We start from the raw sequence: 15520 nt of genomic DNA on the forward strand, positions 1-15520 counted from the left end.
AAAAAGAACATTTTTAAGCCAATCTGGTTCAACTTTCCTCATCAATGGCAGCCGAAAAGTTAAAAATTTCGCGCATTTCTTAAAACAGAATGTGGAACACAAAGACTAAGACATAACATTGGATAACTTTATTCATCCCGTATTCGGGAAATTTCATTGTGACAGTATCAAGAGGGTGAGAATGCAGATACAGGAAAGTACAAAGCAAATCAAAGTAAATGGGATCATTAAGAATCGCCAAATCAAATCATTAAGACAGAAAAGCAGCAAAAACACAAAACGAGCAAGAGTGGACGGAGCTACCGGCTGCCACTTGAACGGCGCCATCTTGGTTGCGGTAGCAAAAACGGATACAGACTCAAAAAGACGTTATAAAGTTGGATAAGAATAAGAAATAAGAATAAGAAATAAACTGTTAAAATGAGGTTAGGCACAGTTCCCATTTTATTCCGATAATCCCAGATATTTTCTCAAAATATTTTAGCCCACTAGTCCCTCAACATAGGACGATGTTTATTTGGTGTTCCAGTTGGCACTGGGTGGGTGTGGTCACCATCCAGTCTGACCCTCCAGAGGACGGTTGAGCTTTCACGCCCAACTCTGACCCTGACGGCGGAGGCCACAGGAAGAACGCGTGGGAGCTGTAGATGGATTAAAGCGTCCGTATCGATCTGGTGGTGCTCATGCATGTTCATGAGGCTGTCAGAGAGGCGGACGTCGTTAAAGAACGACAGGGGGCAACAACGTGCAGACATGGAGGATTCGGAATATCGGAACATTTGATCACCTGAGGATGGCAAACAATCGACACCTCTCCCCAAAAAATGCAGTAGCGAATCAAAGACAATCACTTCAAAACGGTAAAGATTGAGTATTTGCAAACTCTCACACCAATTCCTAATCCTGCATGTGTGGACAACAAAGGTTCAGGATTAAATGCAAACATCTATTGAGTCGTTATTGAGTAGGAGTTTGTATTTGAATTGTTTATCGCAAATGTTCTTTGGAGTTTGTCCAACATGTCTGCATGTGTTTGTGGACTTGGAGAAGTTCGATCAAGAGTAGCAGATCAGGTTGATTTGTTTAGGAACATCCGAGGCATTGAGGAGGTCCTCTTTGGTGGTCTCGGTATTGGATCTCTGCTTTGGCGGATGATGCAGCAACTCTCCCTGAAGCGATATGCAACCGAGTGTGAAACGGTTGGGGTCCTAGATCTGAAAAAAGTGAAATACCCTCTACTTGCCAGGCATGTGTTCCCTACCCAAGTGAAGGAATTGAGGTATCTTAAGCGAACAATTGTGTGAAGAAGAGAGAGTGAGATCAACAAACAGATTGGTGTTCCGTCTGATGGGTTGCGACTTGGTACCCACCCTCCCAAGCGTAGTCACGAGCTGTGAGACATGACCGAAAGAACAAGATCCCGGCTATGAGCCGCTGAAATGAGATTCCCCCGCAGAGTGACCCGGCTGTCCTAAAGAGATAGAATGAGTCGTTCGTTCATCCGGAAGGGGCTCGGAATAGAGCTGCTCCTCCTCTGCATTGAGAGACGCCAAATGAGGTGGCTTGTGCATCTGATTAGGATGGACACCTCCCTCGCGATGTGGTCCGGGCACGTCCCACTGGAAAGAGGCCACAGGGCCAATCCAGGTCACGCTAGGGAGGCTTTCTCCAAGCTGGCCTGAGAACCCCCTGGAATCCTCCCCGTTAGGGGAGAGGAAATTCTGGGGTTCTCTACTGTAATTTCCTGACCCCAGACAAGCATTTTATTTACCGGCAATCAATGTAAATCTGGTCTGTGATCAGTGATATTTGACCAGATCTCTTGTTCCCATAACGGCCCAAAAATATCAGAATTTTCACTCGCCCAACCTTGCCTACTTTCCCAATTTGTTGATGGACAATCACTTTAAAAGCTATAAGTCTTTCTGTCTGTTTTGAATGAGATGAGCCACCGAAATAAACAACAAAGGAATTTGAAGCACAAGCTTTTTTTTCCTTTATCAGTCGCTGCGGGTTTACTCAAGCGGATTTAGTGTCAGGTTTGTCGTCAAGTCAGCCCGCACGTCCGCCGTGCTCATTATCAGCCATTCTGACGGCGACGCTCACCGCGCCCGCTGCCATTTACTCGCTTCGGCGGCACCGCTTTGATCAAACAAAGAAGAAGAAACCTAGTCTTTCTTTTCTCTCTTTGCGCATATTCAAGCAGGCAGCAACCTAAGTGGGGTATAAATGTGATTTTCTTGTGTTGTAAGCTAATCAACAGCGACTTTTTTACTCGCTCTGATAATATCAGTGTTGACTTGCCCATTTATTAATGGCAAGTAATGCTCTTCATGCCGAGAAACTTCCTTTTGTGTTTCAATTTTATTGACGGGCTAAGATCATGTGCTAACAAAACATGACATGGCGCATAAAAAGCTTTTTTAAATTGGATTTACACTTCACTTTTACATGCACAATTACCATCTAATGCCTTTATCCAATGTTTATTCTTTCCTATATTTGAAGGAACACAAAGCCAATATGTCATATGAAACAACCACTAAATTGCACTAAGGCATCAAAATAATTCAGAGAATATTTGTTGTAATAAGAGTCATTTCCAGATTACGATACATTATTTCATAATTTTTCAACATATTTACACCCTACTTATAACTTCAGACCTTTTGAACTTTATCAGACTGGCAGCGCTCCTGGTTGGATTGGATGGATATCACAGTCAATCTCAGCCAATGGGTTAATGGTATTGTTTTGCTCCGGTTGCTCTGGGTTTGAACCGGAGTGACGGACATGACCAAATTCCTGCGGACCCGATGGTTTCTCTGAAATTGTCTCGGAAATGACGTGAGGTCAGAGCGACTCGAACCTTTTCTGTCCGCCGCAATCACGTCAAATCATTTGCCGTTACTCTTGGACGGCGGTGTCAAATTTGTGAGAAATGCCCTCCGGTCGCTGATGACGGAAGGACGGGCAGACAACCCTCTCGCAACCCGTCCTTTTTTCTGCGCCCTCCCGCAATAGCTGTCAATCAAGTGTGGGTGGAAAGCAAGAGCGAGTGATAGTCCGCCTTCGCATGATAGGTCCTGATGATCCAGCATGGCCCCTCCTTCTTTTAATGTGACCTATCTTAGTGCTACCACAAATAAGGGGGCAGCAAAGGGTTAGTGTTAATTTCTATCCGGAAAAAAACATTCAAGATGACGTAAGATGATCCAAACCACAAGCTAGTTGGTAGTTAGAAGTGCGTATTGTTCATGTGCCTTCGTTGTTGAAGCAAAAAATAATAATAACATGGCAGACACTGACTTTCTTTCGGTTTGTTGCGTGGCATCATTTCCTGTACAGAAATATACATTTATTACATAGCAAACTGTAATACCGTAATGTTTTAGTCACACAACTGACTCATCTTGGTTTGGCCTTACTTACTGTAATATACCAAAGTACTATTAGTACACACATTAGATTGACACACCATACCGCAAGAGTTTTTATTAGGCTCCCTCCTCCAGTGGCCTTCAATCACATGGGGGGGGAAACAAAAGCCCACCTCCAGATGATCTGTGCTGATGATCCAATATGGCTGTATAGCATAACCCCCCCTCTGCTTCCTCCCCCATAATGCAATGCAGCTTTTGTTCACTCCTTCTTGTAAGCACTTCTTTGACTGCGACTTGTCACGCTGCCGCAACAAATTAAGGAGGCGGTAATGGGCCTGTGTCAAGTAGACGAAGGTGCTGGCTCCGGGTGAATAAAGCACCCCGATCCCCCTCACCTGTCTCTGTGAAAGGTGACGGCGCTCGCCGGGGTTTCGGTTTTAATGAGGAAGTCAACAGATGAGCCTTCACGCCGCCGTTTTAACGGTTCGCTCTGAGCCTATGCATTAAGGTGGCCCCACGTCGGAGGAAGTAACACGCAAGCGTGACCAATAGTCTTTGTTGCAATGGGCCATGCCGAAATTTAGTTATCAACTCTGGCCTTACGTGGCATTGTTTTACATTTTTATTATCACTTATTAATGGAAAATAACTCACTACCGTGATGTTATGTACCTAAATGTATAGTATATGTGATGGAACATTACTCCACATTTGGTGTGTAAACTTACATAGGTAAGGGTAAAGTTCAAATATGTAACAAAGCTTAGTCAATGTATTTGTCAAATCATAATTACTGTAATGTAGTTTTACATATGGTGCATTTAAATAACACACATACTATGCTTAAAAATGATACATAATAGGTAATTGTGTACAATTACTGATATAAGCGAGAAATAGTTTTACATTACGATTTTTGTGGCATAGTATACTCACTTGTTTGTCATATAAATACTGAAATTATATTTATTGGCATATTCTTCTACATATATTGTTATACAAATTACAATTTTATTTTCTTAAATTATATTCCATTGTGTAATATTTTCAATTCAGGTTACCCTTCCACTTCCCCAAAATACAATTACATATTCATTATAACGTACAAGAAAATTTTAATTCATGTTGGCTAATTTGTGGTAACATTCCAGGCCATGACACAGTTCTTTCTCTAAGTGTGTCTTTGCCGAACTTGTGCAACATCCGCAACCCTCCCTTAAGCACACAGCGGCGTTAAAAGCAGACGTCCTCTAAAATATTGAGCGCATCATTTTCCATTCATGACTCCCACTCTGCGATATTACTCGCACAATTCTTCTCCCACCTTTGGCGCGGAATCGCTCAAAGCCACCGTTGTCGTCGTTCTGGGGGCAGATCTCCGTGGAAAATGTGGTCCGTGTATCGCCATAGTGGTGCACCCGCGGGCGACGGTTTGATGGCGCGTGGAATGGAAAGTGGTAGTGCGAGGTGGCTGTTACTTGCCGTGGCGGGTGCGCCACCAGGGTAAGGGGTCATATCTTAGCTAATGCCAGCACAAGCCACCGGTGCTGACAAACTTTATGTTGAGGAAAGTGGAGTAACAAGACACTTTCCTCTGAGTGGCTCTTGAAAATCGTCCACTTTTTCCGTGATGACTAAAACCAGTTCAACCATTGAGTGTATTTATATCTTGTAAATTAAACAAGTATCATCTGATGAATAATAATTTAAAGGAGAAAGTTTCCAAGTGTCTGACCGTTGCAAATGAATGCATTTAGGCCAATTTCTTCCTATGATTTTTATTGTTCCATTATTTGTAGCTACACAACTTCATCTAGTCAGTACTGTATTTGCAGCTCTACTATCTTGTATGGGATATGTTTGGATGCATGTCGCTTGGTGGCTCTTATTTGTCTTGTCTTGGCGCTAAACGTTTCCCTCCTGAGACCGTGGTCCATCCTCTCACGTTCTCAACTGCACTTTGGCCGACTCCCAAGAGTCTTGTTGGCGCAACTCCGCCATCACCTTAGCTCGCTCACGGTCTGACACCTGTCTGCCCGCCTCACCCGTAATCGACATTCCGTTCCTCACCTAACGTCCGCAGCTTGAACTCGCGACCCCTCAAGGGACGGCCCCGCCACGTGGGTACGAGTTGAAGGATCTACGGTGCCCCTTTTCTCCACCCGTCTACTATTTGGAGTAATAGTGGAACACAGGGTCCGCTGCGAGGGAACATTACTGGCCAAGACCAATCTGCTCCCAAATGGAATATACTTTATGTCAGCAGCGACCATCAGGGGCGGCAGACTTTCCTTGCGGCGTGTGCTGCAGCCATCATGATTAAAGTTTTTTTTCTTTTCTTTTTTTTACTAGAATGTCACCCAAATGTAAAATGCACACAGCAGCTAGAACGGACGGGTGATTGCTGCCAATAGATTTGAATTGTGGGGCAGTTTGGCCATAAAGAACAAGCATGACATGTGCTCGTTAACCGGAATGGTCTGTCAGCTGCCGGAACGTTATGGCTCTGACCAGAGCGGAGGCACCGTTGGCCCTCGTCAGGTAGAAGGAACCTGTGCTGGATTGACAACTTGCAGTCTCACCAGCTCATCAGCATGTCATGATCATCTCATGAAAATCAGTTTTCCTGGAAGTCAATGTGACGTCTCAGCGGTGATTATTAAACCAGGCCAACGGCGGCTCAATTGCGCGGTGTAGTCGGTGAAGGGTTGTCACGTAGGTTTCTCGCCGACATCTCCACAATCTCCGGATGTCGTGCAAACCTGGTGGAGACGTCTCCAAGGTCGCAGGCAGAATTAGTCCTCTATCATTTTAGACCTGCCAAATTGTCTCCGTTTCAATTTACCGTAACAGAGACTCAAATCGCCCTTAGCCCACCAACTAGTCTTCTCAAGGCCACTGAAAATGCAAACGCACCGTGATAAATCACAACCCGTTTGTCTTGAAGGAGCAATCCAAAAGTTGTTCATTAGTGCCACAATGTTTCAGCATTTTTGCACGTTTTTACCATTGTCTTCAATTTGCCGTTTCGTTATCATTGGCATTATGGCCTTCAATCATCGAAGAGGCAAATTAAGGGTTCCAGAAAATCCACAATTGGATGATTCTGGTCCTTTGCTAAACTGCTAACCACTTTGAGCTATCATCACAAAGCTCCTTCTGGTTCAAGCCAACGGCAAGAAGGCACTAGCTTAGCTCAGCGGCACGTTGATGTACGAGCGTCAGCGGCGAGTGTTTGAAAACGTCCTGATACGTTGGTGGGTTTGAGCGATGGCTGCGACCGAGCTGCTGATCCCAGCAGCGGGCGCATTAGTCGCCCATAAAAGGGAGCCGCCATTGCGGGACGGGGGCGGGACCAAACATATGAGGATGAATGACGCCACATAAAAGCTACGCTCTGTTTCCAAAGCCATTACCGGAGGGGCGAGAGACACTGACACATACCAAGAGTGCGAGAGAGAGGCTCGGCTGGCGCTAACGCCGTGCAATTGAGGAATGGATCCCGGCGAGCACTTGCACTTCCTGCCGCTACTGTCCATTTAATCAACATTTTTTAATCAATGGCACAGTCGATACCGGAGCTCGCCGGCTCCTGTTGGTGAAAGCAGATGAATGTAGCATGCAGCCGCCATTTTGTGTACACATCGTTCAAAATGTCAACTTTCAAGCACAACAGCAAACACTCTGGACACAACAATAAGCGCAGTAACTCAGTGACCGCAATAGACGTCCTACAGGCTCACAATTCAATGCCATTGACGACAATAGACATTCGCTGCTCCCCCTTGCAGTCGACAAACCTGGCTTGAAATGCAACTGATTGAGTTTAATGAGCACACTCTGCATATTCTCTACCCCAGTCACAGTCTGCAGAAGTTCCCCATCTTGTGGAAGACTTCCTGTGTGTGGTTCCAGTTTTTGTCCAACTTTACGTCTTTTAAGTCTGTATCCGTTTTTGCTACCGCAACCAAAATGGCGCCGTTCAAGTGGCAGCCGGTGGCGGTAGCTCCGTCCACTCTTGCTCATTTTGTGTTTTTGCTGCTTTTCTGTCTTAATGATTTGATTTGGTGATCCTTAATGATCCCATTTACTTTGATTTGCTTTGTACTTTGTGCTTTTGCTTTGTTGTTCTGCGGCCTTTGCGACTGTACTGTCTAACTTATAACTATGCCTTTTCTTGCTACTGTCACAATGAAATTTCCCGAATATGGGATGAATAAAGTTATCCAATCCAATCCAATCCAATCCAATATTTCAAACTAAACTTCTTAAATCGAATCGTGACAGGCTCTGAAAAATCGGCAAATTTGGCGTTGAATTACAAAGAATCGCGTAATTAGTGATTTTCCCAACTCGCTTTCCGAGTGATATGGTTGAATTTCAAATCCAAATATGTCTGTGGTTTGCTTTCTTTTGTGCTTTCATGATGGTACCCACCTCCTCCCATTTCGCGGCCTCCCAATTCCCCGGGTGATCTCAAAGTGAAGAAATCATGAAGGAGAGCCTTAATTATTATTCATTGAGGCAAACATCCCTGGTGCCTCACTTCCTCCTCAGGGTCGCAGGCCCCCATCTCGCAACATGTCAAGCTACATGTAAAAAGGCTGACCCACCCACTTCGGTTCCTTCGCATGTGTAGCTTAGTTATCTGTAAGAAATACGACACAAGCTTTAATTAGTGGGCCGCCATGACACCTCATCAGTGGACCTTTAAAGGGAACGTAACCTCCCCTTTTCAAACGCACCCCCACCGCACCCCCTGGGCATCCTCGTGGCCCCGCTTGGCACTGCCGAAATGCCAGATAATGAGCAAGCTTGTCAGACTGGGGGGGAGGTGGAGACGATTGGAACCCCTCTCCTCAGTCAGCCCGCCGTTGTCTTCTTCTACTTTAACGTCTTGGGATTTCGTGGGAAACTTTGTAAAAAAAAAATCAAGTGCCTCCTTTGGAACTCAGTAGATATTTTATCATCTAACAGACGGCGTATTGAAAAAGCGTCACACAAAGGCGAATATTATGGGAAATTGACTTATGAATGTCTTGTATACAAATCATTGTCTGTCTGGAGTGCCTGCCAAACCATCCAGTGTGAAATTAAACAAGCAAGTAAATCTTTAATTAGCTGGCTAATTCTGGAAACGTGTCTGTAAGCGAGGCCTTCTTAATTTGACTGATTTTGGCGTTGGCTAATTTACATAATAACTGAAATTATCTATCGACGACATGACGCCTAAGTGCAGGAAAGATCCATCTTTAAACCATGGTCAAACTCATGCCTACAGAGTTTTTCTTTAAAATAAAATTAACACGAGGGCATTCACTTAAGTGAGGGCGATAGAAGTCCAATCCGTTTTGAGAGGGAGGATTGGCAGTGAATAATCACTGACACCCCAAAATAGACATTTTTCAAACGTCCACAATACATACTCTGATTACTTACCATACATATACCTAAGATATGATAAAAACAATGATTAAAAACAAGATTTTCTCTTAAATTTAACATAAAATTTACCACTCTGCATGTCCAAGTAGCTGGAGATGACTGGTAAAAAAATGTATTATTATTATTTTTGTTAAAAAAGAAAGAAAATCGTCTGCAGTAGAAGGCAGTTCTCAGTATGACAAAGTGAAATTGTAAAGCACAAACTACAATCGCAATAACAGACTACAAGAATAAAATGATAGCACTAATATTGTGTTTTTAAAAGCAGGAGGTTTGATTGCATCTTGCATTGGATCTCATTATATTGCAGACCTAATTAAGTGGGCCATGAGTGTATCTTATTGCATCTTGTAACATATACGGATAAGTCAATAAGAAACTAGAAAATTAAATGAGCCTAACTACTAACTTCAATGCTTTAGAGAGGCATAAAAAACAAAACAAAGCAAAAAAATAAATAAACTGCTGAAGTTGTTTTTTTTTCGTTGTTGTGTTCAGCCATGCCTGGTTATTATTTTTAATAATATTTAGGCCAGAAGTCTCTTCGGAACAATCCATACAATCAGGTCGTTATTAAAAATAAATTGCACGGTATGGATTCTGCAACTTCTATACGCAGTAGTGGTCTTAAGACATTGAACGCAAGGCCGTCGTATTAATTAGGATGTGAATGTATTGTGCATGTTTTTTTTTCCACTCTGATCTTTTGTCCATTGTTTCAAAATGGAACAATTAGAGAATTGTGGCAAGCCAAGATTGGAACTCTATTGATCGTTTACGCGGATATGCCACCAATCGTCAGGGTCACTTAGATTATTGTTCAAAATTTAATTTAAAGATAGAAAAAGGGGTGTCGTTATTAGGACTATCACATGGGCTTTTTTTGATAATCTTTTTTTTTTTAGCGAGTAATTGGTTCATACATAAAACACGTTATTCATTGTTTAACCACGCAGTTTTTTACATTTCAGATGGAATATACATTAGAAGCTAAAATTATGCAGGGAGAAAAGTTGAACTAGTTTAAAAATCAAAAGCAGATGTTTGTAAACGTCGAATTCAAAGATAATCTGATTTCATCAACGAATATACTAATCTGAGTATTTGTTTATACACTTTTATTTCTTTGACATAAATAAAAATAGTTAAAGTAAGTTTTCTTGAAAAATAAATGAAGAAATATTTATTATCAAAAAGCTCAACAAAAGGACTTGAACACATTTTAGCTCAACAATGAGTTATTAATAGTTATATATTTATTTAATCAAGTTGTTTGATTCATCATGGCAACGCTAATCGCAACACACGATGTTAAAAAGAAAGATCACAAAGTTGTGATATTATTCGTCTAATATTGCACTAATTTGCAAAATAGATCGGACAGCTATTACCGTCAATTCCAGTCAACGCACCAGTTTGTGTACACGTCGTCATAACGCAATCTACATTGGCATCGGACACCAATCGCCACAACGTTGCCATGGCGATCCCTGCCAGGACTTGTTGTGCCGATATGCCCGACGGTCGTTGATGTTTTTTTTTAATTGGCGACGACCCAGCGTGTGTGCATGTGAGGGCTTTGATTTCACATGACAAAAAGAGAAAAAAAATGGCAGCGTGGCGAACACGCCGGCAGCCCTCTTTGAAGCGTGCGATCTCGCTGTGCTCATTTGAATTATTAACTACGTCGATGAGACGCGCGAAAAGCCGCCGAGGTGGCGAGACGGTAGAGGCAGGGTAGGCCGCAAGATGGCTGCCAAAGTAGAGGCAATCTTAGTTTTTGACTTTCTTCCTTGCACTGTTGTGTAAAAATTGCATTGAGGAGTCCTTTCAATTCCCCACGCCAGGATTTCTTAAGCAGGTGATAGCTGGTCATTTGAAAACTCGTAACTACCGTTGTATTTGGATCGTAACGCATAATAACAGTTCTCCAAGTCAGTAGAAACACTATTATGGTGTTGCGTGGAGGCTCTCAAAAGACCCGGTATGGCCCGAGTACACACTCCCGTGCCACATTTACTGCCGGCTACGTTTTACGATGCATCGATCTCACGTTTATGGCACACGAAAGGCGTCGGCGTGGTTATGGTGCCTGCCAGCCACTTGCATGTTTGTCATGGGTTGTTCATTGGCTTGGTTTCACAATTCTTTTAGTGCTTCTGTTGATGGTACGGAATTTTATGATGACAAGTGGAACTTGCTTTGAGGGTTGTATTTTCAAAGAATGAACAAAATGAGAGTGAAGGTCTTCATGTATGTTCCATAAGACTTTATTGTTAATGTACTTTTTGTAGAGCTGTCTAACAGCGTTTTTTTTTTGTGGAATTGGATCTGTGGATGGAACAAACTCTTATCGCTATCAATGGGAGGCAGTCAATTATAATTCCGACCCCAAAGAAAGACGAGGCAAGTACCGTATTTTCCGGGCGCGACTTGTACGTTAAATTCTGAACACATTATTACATCATTTCACGAGTTATTGTTTTACACTATGACGGAAGAGGTTGCTCTAGGCCTTTATTGATCATTTTAACATTGGCGTTGGGTGGACTTTCGTCTGAAGGGTCCCCACAGCGAATACTCTAGTGCATATGTGTCAAAGTGGCGGCCCGGGGGCCAAATCTGGTCCGACGCATCATTTTGTGTGGCCCGGGAAAGTAAATAATGAGTGCCAACTTTCTCTTTTAGGATCAAATTAAAATAAAGAGTATAGATGTATATTACATTTCCTGATTTTCCCCCTTTTAAATCAATAATTGTAATTTTTTAATCAATTTTTCTGTGTTTATAGTTCAAAAATCCTTTTGTAAAATCTAAAATATATTTAAAAAAGCTAAAATAAACATTGTTTTAGATCTATAAAAACTGAATATTTAGGGATTTTAATCCAGTTCTTTCAATCCATTTATTTAAATAAATCTAAATATTATATCTAAAATGGTCCAGTCCACATAAAATCAAGTTGACGTTAATGTGGCCCGCGAACCAACCGAGTCTGACATCCTTGCTCTAGTGCAATATTTATTTATTTCACCTTAATTGTGCATTTTTTGGCTAGTGCGACTTCTATTTCCAAAAATATGGCAAGCTTTTTACATTTTTTTCAGCCTGTTTTGGATCCCATTGATTGCTCTTAAAATTTGCTCTGGTTTCGTCTTTCATTTGTCCCAGTCTTGATCTTGGCTCTCCCAAGCGATGGTCAGCGAGCCGTGGACGTAATCAAGTCCAAGTTTTCATCGGCTTGCAATGTTGGGGGTCATAAAAGTGTGATGTAAGCTCGTCTCTTTGTACATTCTCTTTGTCTGCGCGCCGCCTTTAAAGCGCTATCAAACGGAATGAATGAGGAAAGAGACACACTCAAAGGAAGGCGCCAGCGGGTTTTGGCGGTGCCGCGCGCTCTGCTCAGCACGAGCACGAGCGCGGGCGGAATTTTGGTTTTGTCCCTGCAACCGCTTCATGTGGACGCTGGATGTTCACTGATGAGCACATTTAGTCAACCAACTGTCATTGAAGGGAGAGTCCACCATTGTGATGTGTTTTAATGCCAATGCTCTTAATTTCACTGGGCTCTCTCACTCAGTGTTTGAAGGGAATTTCAAACAGAATACACTTTCTTAACTCACTCACGAGGGGTAGGGGATGTTTCTAGGCAAAGCTTTTGGAGATATTTTTGAGCACCTTGTTATGATAAATAAAGTATGTTGGCCAAATTTCATCATGCCGAGGGGAACTATTTTGGGCTTGTATTTTGGAAATTTGAAAGAAACTGAAAATTGACTGATTGAGGATGAACTCGCCCTTTCAGACCCAAGTAGACGATGTTCTGTATGTTTTAATAATAATAATAATCGGACATAGGCTTTGTCATCATCATTGACTCGACAAAAAGCCTAATTGGCATCATCGTTCTAGTCTCTTGAAAGTTGAGACAAATAAGTCCTTAAAATGGTCAAATTGGACCTAAGTGGGAGACTTTTTTGAGATTTTTTGCATGTCTCCTGGTGATATTTTTATCTACCAAATTTCATCATGCTGTATGAGGAAAGCTATTTCAATACATAATTTATAAAAATCGAACATCCTGAAAATATGCATTATGTCCTCTTCAGACCAAACTTTATTTTTGTACTATAATGGATAAGTCAACTGTAAAACTGGCTCTGGTTTCTTACATTTTTTTATCCATTTTGATCTGCTTCAATGATTTTTTAGAAAAATTAAGAATATGTGTAAGAAAATTGCTGAATATTGCCACTTATTCCACTAACAGGCAAAAAAAGCCAGAAAATACCTATATTGCATTTCTACTTACGGAATAACTATTTGTAAGAAAATTCCACATTTAGCCATATTTAAAAATAATAATAATGTTATCCGCCTATTAAAAATATTCTCTGCTTTTAAACCATTTGTGCATGCGTCTAAACTCTAAAGCATTAAAAGATCGTCCATGAGGGCAGCTGTGGCGTAACGCTTACATTTTGCTACATGTGTTCCACGCCGCGGCAGCCTGTCCTTGAGCGCCGGAGCATCCGCCGAGAGGCGTGTATTTTGGGGGAGGGTTTTCGGGGGGGAGCGGGGGCCGCAATTAAAAAGCAGCGTGCGGCGTCCCGCGAGCTGCTAATGCCTCGGATCAGCTGTTCTAATGTCATCCCCATTCCCGGACCGTTTGATGTCGGAATCCACCGGGGACTTCATCAGTAAGACAACCCCCACCAACCCCCCCACCCCAAAACGGGCCAACCCCCTGTCGGCACGGCAATCCCTCCTCCTCGCCGGAACCTCCCCTTCTGTGTCTCGACGCTTTTGTTGCCTTTTATGCCGCTCAAAGTAAACAGAGTGGTGGCGAGGACTAGAGCGAGAAAGCCAGCTCCAGAAACACGCTGAGAAAGGGCAAGGCAGAGATCGCGATCAAGGCGGAACGCAGCCCACGTTGTCGTCCCGCTCCGGTGCACGCGCCACAGCCAGGGAAGGGAAAGTGACAAAGCCGAAGACCGTACGATCTGAGGACATCCAGCCAGATCCACAGCCCGAGGATCCCCCCGTGTAAATGCGCAAAGCGTCCCGTTACCCCACGCTGAGCTCCATGGCCAACTCCGGCTGCCTGCTGCTCTCTGGCTCGGGGATGCTACCGCACTCGCTACAGTGTCCTCCCGCTTTCCTCTACCTGCCCGAGGTAAGACCCCCCAACCACCTTCTCCGACCCTTTCTGTATTACATCCTGGGACGGGGTGTGGGGGTCTCGTTACTACTCATCCATCACTAAAGTCATCTCGACTTTTGCACAACTTGTCCAGAGTGAGGTGGGCATTTTTTTTCCAGCTGCAAGTTACCTCCCGTGACCCGCCTCCTCCAAGTCCATCCCGTGTGCTAAATTACAAGTGGCTACCGCAACGGTGATAAAACTCTCTCGGCTCTCGCCTGGTCTCTTCGGTGTCGCCACGACAAAATGACTCTCACAATGCAAAAAAAAAAAAATGTTTTCTCGCGGTAGGACTTTGCAAACAGACCAAAAAATTACCTACGTTTGAGTGGCATCTCTTATGGGAGTCTTAATTCCCAGGCTAATTGCCAAAAGGTGGCATTACAAGGAGTTTGGCGCTTAATGTAGACGATAGGTTGGATTTTCACTCTCACTATCATTCACACTTAATTTTCTGCTTACTATTAGGTTTGTGTGAAATAGATTGCCTAAAGTGTCGCAACAAAGAGTTGTGAGATGGGTTTTTTTGTGTAAATTTCCCACATACTCTTTGTTTTGCACACGAGGGGGCACAACGGGGGTGTATACTAGTTTATTGTACATTACTGCTTGGTCATCCCACCCCCATTTGTATAACCACAGTGGTTGGACCTCATTTTCCACAAGGTGGCATACCAAGAAGTTAGGTGCTGCTTCAAATTTTGTAGTTTTGTGCATCTTGCATGTTTGAACCTGTTCCTATTGTACTGCAAAAACCCCTAAGGTGGCATAACAGCGGGTTCATTGCCTTGTGTGTTGCACATACGTCTTTTCATGCCTTCTAATTTCCCACCTATTCTTTTAGATTGCATGGAGATTCCCCATGGTGGCATAACGAGGAGTTTGGTTGGTTTTTTGTTTGCTGGCACCAAGCATTGCTATTCCCTCATTTGGAATTCTTCTTTTTTTTCCACTACCTTAGCGTTTTTAATTTGTTCTCATTTTGCAGAACCTGGAGATTCTCAAAGGTGGCATAAAAAGAAGTTAGTCGTTGCGTTTGATGCATCGCCTCATAGAGACGCGAGCATTTTCCCTCTTGTTTTGATTTTCGGTTACCGTGTCTAATCTTTTTCCTTTGTTTGTTTTGTGTAACCATAGCAGAATCCTCCCCCGCTGTTGTTCCTAACTTCTCTCTGAATATTTTGGTTTTGTGTAACCAGGTGGCCTAACATGGGACTCTGTGTCTTTGATTGGTTGACAGTTTTTGCGTTGCTACTGTAGCATTGTTTTTTCATCATCCGTGTTGCTTCGGCTAATAGGGGCATATCAAGGCGTATTGTGTGTTTCATTTCTCTGCCCTTTTCATTGCTTATTCATCTTTTTGGAATCCACATCCTCTGTCAATGCCCCAATTCTGTTATTTTTATTCAATCTCGTCTTTTAGTTCGGTGACTTTTTTCCCCTCCTGTAGTTCGTGTGCATTTTTATTTCCTATCTTTTCGTTAAGCAT

General features: G+C 43.0%; 1 protein-coding gene across 3 annotated transcripts in view; it reads left to right on the plus strand.

Moving 5' to 3' along the window:
- Window positions 1-15520, plus strand: part of LOC144088075 (RNA binding protein fox-1 homolog 3-like) — a 256298-nt gene that overhangs the window by 176217 nt on the left and 64561 nt on the right. Inside the window, exon 1 of one of the 3 annotated variants that reach the window (XM_077618294.1) lies at window positions 13603-14004. The exons of the other annotated variants lie outside the window; for them this stretch is intronic. Coding sequence (XP_077474420.1) covers window positions 13879-14004 — 126 coding nt within the window. The 5' untranslated portion in view covers window positions 13603-13878. Of the gene's footprint in view, window positions 1-13602; window positions 14005-15520 lie in introns of those variants that run through there. 3 annotated transcript variants of the gene reach the window in all.

This window comes from Stigmatopora argus, chromosome 14 (genome assembly GCF_051989625.1).
Source record: "Stigmatopora argus isolate UIUO_Sarg chromosome 14, RoL_Sarg_1.0, whole genome shotgun sequence".
Classification (NCBI taxonomy): domain Eukaryota; kingdom Metazoa; phylum Chordata; class Actinopteri; order Syngnathiformes; family Syngnathidae; genus Stigmatopora; species Stigmatopora argus.